Genomic DNA, 13,927 nt, shown 5'->3' on the forward strand with positions numbered 1-13,927 from the left:
TTCAACCACATTTGAAGGCATAAACTCTACCACAGTATTTTAGTTCCTAGTGCTTTGTAGTCTTTTCCCCCCCCAAACTGTCTATATAAATTTAATTTACACACCAAAAAACTTGAGATACAAAATTTTAGAACCTTGAATTGTGAAGTAAAGGCAAAAGTGTGGTGCAGTCTTGCTACATATTGGCATTTTCTGTTTTCACAACAGAATGATAACCCATAATCACTGCAATTTAATTATTTCAATGACAGTTTTTTTCCAGTAGTCAACTACAGATCATCATTTTATGAACAAGCAGTGAATGAAAAGTCACAATCGTTCCTGTATTTTCAACAGTTGATGCATCATCCCCTAAATCAGGGCACACTTGATTTTTAACAGAGATAAAAGGAGGATATTAATTTAGCATTTGTACACAAGTCCACAAATGTTCATATATATTTGATTTATTAAAATGTTCAATTTAGTACATTTCTCAAAATGCTAGGTACAGCATTAAACATTTACAGAAACAACGTTCTGTAGATGGCACAAAGCAAAATTTAAAGATCCTTTTAATGCTGAGAAAGAAATTCTTTAACAAGACTAAATGTACAACGATCCATTGACATTAACATTATTGTAAATGTTGCCCATCAGGTTAGTAAAACAGAGTTGAACTAACGTTAACCTACTGCTAACATTTTCATTAGTTAATTGCAAATTTTTAATTATAGCTAGAAAAATATGTCCAGTTGTGCTAATTAAGAAAATAAACCCTCTGACTTGAATAATAAGGAGACAAAGATGAACCTTTGGCTATTTTTAGCAACCAACTGACACAAAAAAAGTATGAATCCAATAGATATGTTGTAATTTTTATCAAGTCCTGTCTTTATGTTCAATTAGAATAAGCTCATGTTATAAGTTGGATGAATTGGTGAAATCATATCATGGTGCTCATTTTGTGACTTAGTGTAGACCCTTTCTTGGTATATTTCCTAAATGTTCTGCTGCCAAGACAATATGTTGGGAGGAAGAGGTGCACTGACTTGCATTTGTATAGCACCTTTCAGGACCTCAATTAATCAATTAAGTACGTTTTGAAGTGTAGTTATTGATGTAATGTAGGAAATATAGCAATCAATTTGCAAACAGCAAGCTCCAAACATGTTTTTAGTGAAGTTGATTGAGGGATAAATATTGGCCAGGACATCAAATATTTAGGACTTCAGCTAGTTGGGTATCTTCATGACACACTGATGAAGTCTTCCACACAGATGAAGATAAGATTATCAGCCTTGTATAGATAGGCTTTATTTTTCAATGGGCTAGAATCAATTTCCTACCACTAGGTTTATTAAATAGGTGCATGGACCTTTTGGGCAACTCTAACACCTATATAAATAAAGTATCGAGAAAAGAGAAGATATGCTAAATAAGTGAAATCTAAGAACACTTACTGATAAGGCTTGCTCCTTGTGTTATTACATGCATGAAGCCTGGCTGAAATCCAACATCAAAAAAGTTGCCTAAACAGACCAAGAGTAAAGATTGCTCCATTATAGTGGTGCTATGGAATGGGATGAACAGAAGCTTAACCTCTCCATATCATTGTGGGTAGGAGGGAAAAGCCAGATGACAAGCCATCCCCAAGTCAGTCCTGCCACTTAGCTCGGAATGATTTTAGTGAAGCAATGGGATCAGAGCATAGTTCTTTACATCTAAATTTATGCCCATAGCCTGGGAGATGGATTCTTTGTTCTCACAAAAAGAAGTCAATTAAGGTTACTCAGTTAGTCAAAAGAAAGCCTTGTGCTGACTTCTAATGAGGGTGCAGGAGTAGAGTGATTTGGAGGTACATAGGCATAGATCTTTGAAAGTGTCAGTGCTGATTGAGAAAGTGGTTAGTAAGGTATGCAGGTATAAATGGGTGCATGAAGTGCAAAAGCGAACAAGCTATGGTGCTTTATAAAACACAGGTTTGGGCTCAAGTGGGGCATTGTGTCCAATTCTGGGCACCATACGTTATGGGGGAGGAGAGGCAGTGCAGAGGGAATTTATGAGAATGGCGCCTGGAATGGGGGACTTTGATTACATGGATGGATTGGAGAAGGTGAGTCTGTCTTCTTGGAGAGGAGAGAATTGAAGGGAGATATGATGGAGGTGTTCCAAGATCATGGCAGTCAGGATGGGGTGGATGGAGAGAAATTGTTCTGGCAATGCAGATGACGGTGCCTAGCTCAACCAAAAATGATGACTAGCACATAGAAGTTTTGCATCACGATTGGCTAAAGCCATCAAAAGAGAATTGATTTTGTATCGGATTGCTGCATTAAACAGACGGTATAATTATTCTAAACGATTAGGAAATGTTCTCGGCTTGAGTTTGCAGCCAACATAGTCTTTTATAATGTATTTCTAATGAGAATCAGATCCCGTGAATGGTTCTCCTTTTGCACGTTCTCATTTAATTAGGAAATCCAAATTCCAGAAAGCTAACTTTTGAAAAGCTGTCTAACTCAAGTATAGATAAATGTTGAGATTTTAATGAGGCTGCGATGATGGAAGAGCAATTGGCAAGTATCCTGGCAGCCACAGCAGTCCCAAGGTAAGTAGCAGTAATTGCTATTTTTAATTTTGGACTTGGAATCAGATTTTTTATGTAATTGGCACATTAGCAACATGAATAGGTAACAAAAAGTTATATTAGGGATTAACTATCCATTATAGTGACACTGGAGTGTGGTTCTGCAGGTAAATTAGTTGGCTGAACACAATGTCCATTAAACAATCAGGAATTTTTCTGAATTCCTACTTAAAGTGCAGTTCAGGTATGAGATAGTGAATTCCTAGTGAAACAAAGCACTTAAAAATGGAAACCTGGTTATTTCCCATCTGGAGGGATCTGTTCTATTAAAAGCGATGATCACTTTATTCAGTAGAACTAACCTGGGATCAGGACTTTGTGCTTAACTGGAAGAACTCCTCTGAGCTCTTGGGAGGTTTAGATGGTACTCTAGAGATATAGTTTAAATGCCACAATTAAATGCTGCCACAATCCAATGATCGAGGAAAATAGCAATTGGTGGCTTTGAACTGGAACTTTAACCAGCAAGACTGAGGTTCAGGGTGAAGCAAAAAAAGAGTCTGCACTGGGAGGCCCTTTAATAGATCTACCGTTTGTACAGGTTACTGGTAGTAGCAAGTTGTTACAAACTCTAGAACTAGATTTAAACTATTGATTTGAAGATCTCAGCACCAGTAGAATGAGGGGCTTTGGAAAATGCACTGAATCTGAACTTATACCAAGTGATTAGAGAGGCTTTCATTTTTAACAAATTGCCTTTCCATGTTTGTTGTACATAGATGAAATAGACTTCACATGTAGCTATATTACTCTTCCATAAGATGAGGAATTCAAATGGGTCTTGAAGCTAGAAATATGCTCATTGATAGTTTGAGGATTTAAACTGAGGTGAGGAGAAATTTCTTCACCCAGAGGGTGGTGATTGTGTGGAATTCACTACCACCGAATGTAGTTGAGGTCAAAACATTGTCTGATTTCAAGAAGAAATTAGATAAAGCTCTTGGGACTAAAGGGATAAAGGGGTATGGGGGGGCGATCAGGATATTGAATTCAATGATCAGCCACGATCAAAATGAATGGTGGAGCAGGCTCGAAGGGCCAAATGGCCTACTCCTGCTTCTAGTTTCTATGTAAAGTGAAGAATTATAAAAAATCAGAAAAAGACTTAAACACAACTTAACCTGGATGTAAGACATGGAATGTAGAGGATACAAAACAAAGGGTGTGGTTTTTATTTACAAAAAAGTTAAAGCCATTTATATGTTAGCATTCTATTAAGAAATAACAGTAGTAACGGACATTACTTTGAAACATATTTTGAACTACTCAAAAATTATTGTAAATTAACTTATAAAGACAACTATCATTTGCCCAAAAAAACTCCATAAAAGCAAAGTTTATTTTAACGGAAATTTAATTGAAAAGCATTTATCAACAATAAGCAAACATTCTTTCACAGTTCTGACCCCTATGCTCCTTTGCAAATAAAAGGAAACAAAAAATCAAACAAATCATCACAGGAATCTCTTCAGGTAGTTAGTTTGTAAACACTTACCTATTTGTGCAGATCAGTGTATGTTCTGTACAAAATGACAGAATTTTGAAGCTTTATATAATGCACTGACATGCATACTGCAGTATTTTGTTTAAACAGACTGTAAAATACTAATATCTATTATTAGTGCTACAAGCTGCAGTAATAATTTATATTGTTCTGAGGACGTTGAAGTCTTACTACCCAAGAGTCCCACATTAATCACTGGCTTTTTGAAAAAAAAATTCCCGTGTACTGAACCATTTTTATTCTAGGACTTTGATTCTAGTTTTAAAAAGGGGCCAACATTTGACTCAAAAAAATACAGATCTCTGCTATTTTTTTTCAGCGGGAATTCTAGCTCCCATATTGTTTCAGTCCAAACTCAGATTAATGATCATATGTACAAAAAGAGCTGGGAAAATTCAATTTTGCTTTTTCAACCTCAAAAAGACTGTATCATTATCAGTTTTGACAAAGAAATAAAAAATATACATTCTCCATTTTCATTTACACTTATTATAGAAACAAATAGTTACCTTATTAAAATAGTGCATTTTTCAATAAGATAGAAGAGCAACAAAACAACTGTACAGTAACTTACAGTACAACTGTACACAACACATATATTTAGAGTTCATTCTGATACAACACGATGCAGGTAGTTTCTTAATATTGCTCTACAGTTTTCTTGCGGGGTATGCTCTTCCAGATTGACTGCATTTACCTGTAAACAAAACAAAAATACAAAGGGTTTTTGTTTTACCTTCTAACCGCAAATGTACAGAGCATTTTATTACCTAAATAATATGATGTGTTTGTACAGGATAAGACTGGTTGTTAAAGAAGAAATACTTGACTCTTACACTGGGTACTAAAAGTAGAAAAGTGCTCCATTCTCTGGCTAACCTTCATTCCAATGAAAGCAGAAATTCAAAGTAAATTTAAGCAAGTCACAAGATGTAAATTGTATTTGTCAGTTGAAGATTTCAGTGCCACATCTGTATTACCATTATAAATCTAAAAGATGTCTGCTATGTTTTAGATTATTCTAAGAAAAACAGACGTGTTCCCTTTTCGAATAGAGTAACTGTCAGATATTATCCAACTAGAAAACGCTTTTGGAATACTGACAACATTTGCCAAAGAACATCTACAACATTCACATGCATTACTGGGAAGATACTTAATTTTTAAGGTTAACTTCAGCTTTTAAGTGACTTCTTGTTAGCAAAGATCAGTTAGTAAAAAGGATTTGCGTTAGGCATTGATAGGGTGAGACAACAAAACTGTCTACTTTAGCCTTGTAAAGGCACCTGTCACCATTCTGGATATATTACAGTTGAGTATAGTTTTAGGGAGTTATCTTTTAAAAAGCGAAACCCTGTAATTAGATAAGGTTCTATTTTGAGTGAAAGGAAGGTATAAATAGATTGGTGCTAGAACAGACACTTTAACTCAAACAAGGTTGGGCCAGTCGGCCCTGAGCTCAAAATCTATGGTGCAACTAATTATTTGATACACGGTACTCTAATGGCTATTATTGTGTGTAGTTGTTGGGAAATGTTTGTTTTCCCTGTATGTACTGTGGCCAAATGGACAAGGACTGAGAAATTAGGCCCAACATAAAACTGGACATTTTAAACTAATACAGCTAAAAACTATGAGGTTACCACAGGTCAAATGCCAACAGGGACACATACCAGAACTGTCTCGCATATCGAACAGGGGTACTTCACCTTAACAATAGAGAAGTCATCATGACCTGAAACCAGAACTCAGACCTTTTACATATTGAATAGAGAGCCTCAAACATTATAACGTAATAGTCCTTATGGCCCAAAACATGACAGAAGGTACTCAGCCAGAAGGCATCATGATTGTGTATTCCCTAGTTTCAGCCAGACTCACAAGTAAAGAGATATGTACAACTAGGATGACCTGGCCTAACCCTCACTGGGTGTTGTGACCACCTCTGCCCTGTCATCTCATTGGCTGAAAACCAGGGAATGTTTGAAGGGAAGAGAAGGATAAAAAGCCATTTTCAAGACAAACTCCAGCAAAGAATCCACCAAACCTACTGTAACTTGGGATGATGCAAGAGGGCGTGCGAGATCAACCTTCGTACTAGGAGGACTCTGAGTTCATCGGTCACTGTGAGCTCAGTGAATTGAATCCAACAGCCGAATCGATTTCACCAGACCGGGTAACATCTATTTCTCAGACATTTAGCCTACTTTAGGGAAAGTTAACTTAATCTATTGTGTAAGAATTGTTTCTTTAATCCATGAGTGTTTTTAATAAAGCTAAGGTTGAACCACAGTGCTTTGTCTGTCTAATAAAGTAAAGGACTTAAGTGTAACAAACTGGTTGAAGACCTGTATAGAATATTTCAGACAGCAGCGTGTTTCCTATCTAAGTCAATAAATGCCTTTGAATCCAAACATGTTAGGGACTAACAGGCTGTCTATCAGTAAACATTTCTATTAATGTAGGCACAGGTAGGGAGCAGATGCTTAGTAAAACGTGAATTAATACATTTTGGAAATAGGAAAAAGTCAGACAAAGGGTTATTGGTGCCACAGGTACAAAGGTCATTAAAATGCATTAATTAAAAGCCACAAAATAAGAAAACTGAATCCTTGATGTTACATCTAGAGTCATAGAAAACGAAACTCAAGGGGGTCATATTGTACTTCTATAAAACATTGTTCAGGCCACAAATGGAAAAAAGTACAAGTTTAGGCACCCTGCTATATTGAAGACATGGTGTGGAGATGCTGGCGTTGGACTGGGGTAAACACAGTAAGAGTTTTAACAACACCAGGTTAAAGTCCAACAGGTTTATTTGGTAGCAAATGCCATTAGCTTTCGGAGCGCTGCTCCTTCGTCAGATGGAGAGCAGATTTCCATTCCATCTGACGAAGGAGCAGCGCTCCGAAAGCTAATGGCATTTGCTACCAAATTAACCTGTTGGACTTTAACCTGGTGTTGTTAAAACTCTTACTATATTGAAGACATACAGGCAATGCAGAAAGTACAGCTTAGATTCACTTTTTTTTATACCAGGGATGAGGGGGTTACAGTAATGATGTGATACTTGACTTAGGATTTCTATTCATTGGTGTTGAAGAGTAATTTGAAAAAAGGTAAAAATTATGGAAGATTTTAAGAAATTTAATAGGGTACAAATTAAGAATTAAAAAGTAAACTATTAAAAAGAGCATACACTGTAGCTGAAGCCTTTGAAAGAACTTAAGTGGAATTCAATATTTAATTTTCTTTCATGGGATGTGGGTGTTACTGGCCAGCCTAAGAACTAGGAAGTTCATGGAGGATAACAGTGTAGATGAATTAGATCAAATAGTCTGTTTCCCTGTTACAGTATTCAATGAGCCTGTTAGATACAGACACCATGGACTAGGTTTAACAGAGTGCCTTGGTTCTAGCCTCCATGGCTAAAACGTCAGGAGAAGCCCAACCAGAATCCCACGAGGTGTTCCGGAGTAAATTATGCTGTCAGCAGCTTGAGTTGCTTTAAGATGAGACTTTCGCCCCTCCCTTGGTAGCAAGTCCTGCCTTAGAGAACTATTGGTCAATTAGATGTCCGGAAGTTTGGTAGTTCCAGTAGCACCATTTGGAATGGTGGCCACGGCTGGGACCATAGGCAGTCCCAAAACACCATGGAGTCCAGGTAAGTCCGGGATGGTGGGAGGAATCTCACTGAGGCCCGCGAGTCTGTTCCAGCAAAGGGGATACCCTCTCTTCCCTGACACCAACCAGCGTAGCTAAAACTGGGTGCTCACATAGTATAAGCATCTCCCACACCCTTGCCTCACAGGTAAAATACTGACAATGGCAGGATGAGGTCCTTAAGTAGCCAATTAATATGATGTGTTCAAAGTTATTAGATGTGAAAATGATTCATCTAAAAAATGGTAACAAATTTTAAAAATATGAAATAACATCTTTTACATGTCTGCATCTTAAAGTGTAAAGAAAGTCAATGAATCAAGTTGGGGTACAGTTCCACAAGGACAGGCATGTTAATCATCAGTGTTTTCACAGGGCCTAAAATTTACTTTGTCCATGTTCAACTTTAATAAGGAGTTGAAAACCAGATATTCACATCCAAACTTCCAGGTTGCTTTTTAAAAGCTGTGTTTTGTATTTGTATTCATGTGCTGCCAATCCATTTGGGGCTGGATTTTATGCTTCCCCACTGGCAGGTCTGAAGGTGAGGTTGACAAGCATGCCCTTGTGGAACTGTACTCCAGCTTGACTCATTGACTTTCTTTAATTTAGGATACAAACATGTAAAAAAAAAGGATGCAAATGTCAGTTTATATTTTTAAAACTTGCATGGTTAGCATTTTATAGACTAATAACTTCTACATCTAATAATTTTCTGAACTCATCATTCACATTTGTCATTGTGAAATCAATATTTTTTTCTACTTTTAAGAGGCAGTACACAGGGTAGGAATGTACAGCGTAGTGGAAGCACAAATGCAAGTGCCAGTAGCAAGGCTCCCAGCTCCTCATCAATCTTTTCCCACCTTTGACAAAGTTAGTTGTCACAAAGACATCTCACTCAACATTCTCAGTGATCGCTACAGAAACCAATACTTCCTACATAAATCATCCCTTGTGATTATAAACAAGGCACAAAAAGGAATGGAGAAAAAGTAAGTCCGACACACACAACAACATGACAGGTTATTCAGAAACGTCAAAAGTCAGGATCAGAGGTATTCTTGCTGTCACATTTATGCCGATCACAGGAAAAAACATGATTGTAGTAGTCATCAGATTTACACATCTCTGGTCCTGGTCTAGTGACATGACTGAATCATTCATCAAATCAATATCTAACTAAATAAATAAAGGTGAACTTCTACACAAGCTTTTCAATTTGACTGTTAAACTGATTAACATTCTGAAAATAGTACATTTAAGTGGTATTTAATAAATGATGACAACAACCCAAAATAGTACATAAAAAGAGTATTTTCTGAAGGTTATTACATGCAAGTCTGCATACAATTTATTACATATAGTATGATGCTACCTCCTCTTCGCTATTGGAATCACTGGAAACAGTTTAATACTTACAGCTTCCTTAAAGCCTCCAGGAAAGATGGTTCTGGTTAAGCTTTGATAATTTTATTTAAAAACTTATTTGATTTAATAAGATGTATTTAAAAATGACACATTTTATGAATTAATCAATAGCTTTCCACTGGCAGAATTTTACGTGTCCTGGGTGGGTGATGCCTGATCTGAAAATAGCACTTGATGGTGTCAGTTGTGAATCCAGACATTATGATGCCTGTGCAATTTTAGGCAGTCACACGGGCAGGCAGGCAATGCGTTTTTCAACGTTTCTCAGTCACTGTCAGGAAGTTGGGGTGCCTCAATTTGAAGGCCCTTTCAGATTTGGGGCATCCTCCCTCCAGGACCTGGGAGCTCTGGCCTGCCTTGCCTCCCCTGGCTAATCTCCTGATGCCGTGGTCGCCCTGCTTCCTGCGACCACCCCCCCCCCCCCCCGCCAGGGCATCCCAAACCAGGACTTGGTTTGAGGCAGACGCACCCGCAGCCCGCCCCGCCCCCCCCCCCCCCCCCCCCTTAGCCCCCATACACTCACCAGCGCATCCCAAACCAGGACTTGGTTTGAGGCACAGCACTCCTGCGTACCACCGTCACTGCCCCCCCCCCCCTCCCCCATACACTCACCAGCGCATCCCAAACCAGGACTTGGTTTGAGGCACAGCACTCCTGCGTACCACCGTCACTGCCCCCCCCCCCCTCCCCCATACACTCACCAGCGCATCCCAAACCAGGACTTGGTTTGAGGCACAGCACTCCTGCGTACCACCGTCACTGCACCCCCCCCCGCCCCCCTACCCTCACCAGCGCATCCCAAACCAGGGCTTGGTTCGAGGCAGAGCACGGCAGCATCTATTCAGGCCACTGCAGCGCTTTGCCTGGAGAGGTTGGAGAGCTGTTGGACAATCAGATGCAGAGGTCACAATTGTGAATATCATTAAAAGCTCGGGGGCGCGGGGCCTATTCATGCATGCGCCGCGGCCCTAAACTGTCAGCCTGCAGTTTGCTGGCCAGCTCGTTCACTGGCCAGCCCGGGACCCCCGCACTGCTGCCCCTTGCGATACCCCCATGGCCCAATCGCGGCCCGCACAAGCATTCCCGGACCAGCCCTGATCATTCCCCCCCCCACCCGCCTGGAGCACTGCAATCTCCAGCCTTCCCCAGCAGTGATGATACCCCCTGGTAGACCCACCCCACTGACCACCCCAAGGAGGCAGAACCCCCCGGAAGACGACCTCCTACCCCATCCCGCCCCGATCGCTGGCCTCCCTCCAGCCCTGACCGATCCCAATGCAGAGTGGCAGCGGGAACCCCAAGCCCCACTGGTCACCCCTTAAGCCCTATTGTTTCCACAATAGACCCAGTGGGCAGTGTCAAAGTGCCCCCTGGGCATGGGCACTTTGCCCTTTGGGTAGTGTCAAGGGGCACAGGCTGGCACAGTCAGGGTGCTCATGCCCTGGGGGCACCAACCACCGCCGCCCAACCCCCGGGTGGCCCCTATTGCCCCCCCTTCACTCCACTAGGGTCTCCCGCTGGTTCCCCATAAGTGGGGTGCTACTCTAAACCCTGCCTGAGTGAAATACTCCTGGCGGGATGGGAGATGCTATCAGGCCCGGAGAATTCATTTAAAATAGATTAAAAACAGATTAAAAGGACTTCCCTGGTCTTCTCGCCGGTTTCCAGTGTGGTTTTGACCGTGCCTGCTCTCCGGCTGCGGGAGACACAAATGCATCGGGAACACATGCGTGAATCCCACGAATCGGCACACGCAGGCATCTCCCATTCTGACCCACCAAAAAACTAGCGGGTTGGAATGGGAGAATCGGCCCCAAAATTTCTCAATTACTGACTTGCAGTTCATATTCATTAAAACATAAGAACATAAGAAATAGGAGCAGGAGTAGGCCATCTGGCCCTTCGAGCCTGCCCCGCCATTCAACAAGATCATGGCTGATCTGAAGCGAATCAGTTCCACTTACCCGCCTGCTCCCCATAACCCCTAATTCCCTTATCGATCAGAAAACTATCTACCCGTGATTTAAACATATTCAACGAGGAAGCCTCCACCACTTCAATGAGCAGAGAATTCCAGAGATTCACTACCCTCTGAGAGAAGAAGTTCCCCCTCCATGGTTTAAATATTTTGTGGCACATTTGTTTTAAAGTTTATTTATTAGTGTCACAAGTAGGCTTACATCAACACTGCAATGAAGTTACTGTGAAAATCCTCTAGTCAGCACACTCTGGTGTCTATTTGGGTACACTGAGGGAGCATTCAGTTTTGCTAATGCACCTAACCAGCACGTCTTTCAGAATGTGGGAGGAAACTGGAGCACCCGGAGGAAACCCATGCAGACACAGGGAAAACGTACAGACTCCGCAGACAGTGCGGAATTGAACCCAGGTCCCTGGCACAGTGAGGCAGCAGTGCTCAGCACAGTGTTTTACAGCTGGAAAAGTGGCTGCATAGTTTTCCGGGTGACAAAGCTCCAGAAAGTAGTCTGTGCTTGTATTTTCTTCTTTTACAGCTGAAGTTGCTCAGCATGCAGCACTATTGAAGGTAAAGTCATTCTCAAGTCAATATTCTCCTTGGTGTGTTTTTCCAAACTATATTTAAATGATCAGATTTAAAATATATCTTTAGGGGAAAAAAATCTATTTTTTCTCAGCAGTTGAGAGTTGCATGATTTTGAGCCTCCATCTCCTGCTAGGTTGTTCAGTGACATTTGGAACGCCTCCAGAGAAAATTGTGGCCAGCTGGCTCCCGACTTCAGACAGATCAATGTGCTCGGTCAACAACTCGTACTTGTATCGTGCCTTGAATTAAATAAAACAACCAAAAATGCATTATAAAGCAAATTCTGACACTGAGCAATGTAAGACAACATTAGGGAAGGTGGTCAAAAGCTTGGCCAAAGATGTAGTTTTTAAGGAGCATCTTGAAGGAAGAGAGAGAGGTAGTGAGGCAGAGAGGTTTACGAAGGAAATTCCTGAGCTTAGGAACTAGGCAGCTGAAGACAGCCACCAATGATCAGATCAATTAAAATCAGGTATGCTCAAGAGACCTCAGTCACAATTATATAGGATGATATTTGTGAATTTACTAAGTGCTATTTCTGTACTATAACCGGCAGAAGCCCGATTAGAAGGATTCAAACACGGAATTCCAGGAAAATAGTTTAAATATTTTATGGTATATTTGTTTTAAAGTTTATTTAATGGTGTCACAAGTAAGCTTACATTAACACTGCTATGAAGTTACTGTGACAATCCCCTAGTCGCCACACTCCAGCACCTGTTCGGGTATACCGAGGGAGAATTTAGCATGGCCAATGCACCTAACCAGCACGTCTTTTGGACTGTGGGAGGAAACTGGAGCACCAAGAGGAAATCCACACAGACAAAGGGAGAACGTCAGACTCCACACAGACAGTGACCCAAGCCGGGTCCCTGATGGTGTGAGACAGCAGTGCTAACCACTGTGCCACCGTGCTGCCCAGGGTTTTATGTAACGATTAAATATTTTCAAAAATTGCTCAAAGTTATTTTAATTTCCCGAAGACATAAACATTCCGAGTAAAGACCCAATATCACATAGGTTTAAGCATTTTACACTGAAACCAGGCAATCTAGTGGTGTAGATTCACCACAGATTAATAAAGCTATAAACAGCAAAAAAAAAGCACTAGGCATCATTTCTAGAACAAAATAACTCAAAAAAAGAAGTTATGTTAACAGGCATGGAATCATCAGACTAGGCAGAATACTGATCACAGTTCTGGTACCGATATTACGAAAAAGGACTGGAGAAAGGGGAAAAAAGATTTACAAGTATAATACCAGAGCCAAGAAGATACAACTGTCAGGAACTACTGAAAGCCCAGGTCTCTTTTTTCTAGAAAGACAGATTTGCAACTTCCACTGACTGGGTAAAATCCAATTACTGTAATAAATATGAAGACTATTAAGTCTTGTCATGCGCCTCCGTGTTGATTGCTCCCAGCAGCAGAAGAGAGCTTTGCACATTCCTCTGAAAGAGCTTGTGGAAAATGCAAATCACACATCTATATGCTAATTAATGTTGTGGTAAGAGTATTATCACCATCACAGTGCATACGCAGCACTCAACTTGCAAGTTTTTTTTTGCAGAAACTATGCTATCTTTGTAGCAGTATCAACTGCTTTAATGGGAAAAAAGTGTTATTAATTAAACAAAATTTTACATATTGATATTACTGTGTATGTTTATTTATTGGTTAGGTACTATCAAGGCCTGGCCTCCCAACTTCTGATCATTATTTTTCTCAAAATCTTCGGCCTTTTGACTTTTACAGATGCACCATAGAAAGCATTCTTTCTGATTGTATCACAGCTTGGTATGGCTCCTGCTCTGCCCAAGACCGCAAAGAACTACAAAAGGTTGTGAATGTAGCCCAATCACCAGCCTCCCATCCATTGACTCTGTCTACACTTCCTGGCAATGCAGCTAGCATAATCAAGGACCCCATGCACCCCGGACATTCTCTCTTCCACCTTCATCCTTCGGGGAAAAAGATACAAAAGTCTGAGATCACGTACCAACTGACTCAAGAATAGCTTCTTCCCTGCTGCTATCAGACTTTTGAATGGACTTACCTTGCATTAATTTGATCTTTCTCTACACCCTAGCTTTGACTATAACACTACATTCTGCATTCTCTCGTTTCCTTCTCTAT

At 40.5% G+C, this 13,927-nt stretch overlaps 1 protein-coding gene across 1 annotated transcript in view; it reads right to left on the reverse strand.

The window, feature by feature from the left end:
• Positions 1–405: 405 nt before the first annotated feature.
• Positions 406–13,927, reverse strand: part of LOC144494995 (membrane protein FAM174A-like) — a 41,228-nt gene continuing 27,706 nt past the window's right edge. The window contains exon 3 of the mRNA XM_078214724.1: positions 406–4,830. Coding sequence (XP_078070850.1) covers positions 4,827–4,830 — 4 coding nt within the window. The 3' untranslated portion in view covers positions 406–4,826. The remainder of the gene's footprint in view (positions 4,831–13,927) is intronic.

This window comes from Mustelus asterias, chromosome 6 (genome assembly GCF_964213995.1).
Source record: "Mustelus asterias chromosome 6, sMusAst1.hap1.1, whole genome shotgun sequence".
NCBI lineage: Eukaryota > Metazoa > Chordata > Chondrichthyes > Carcharhiniformes > Triakidae > Mustelus > Mustelus asterias.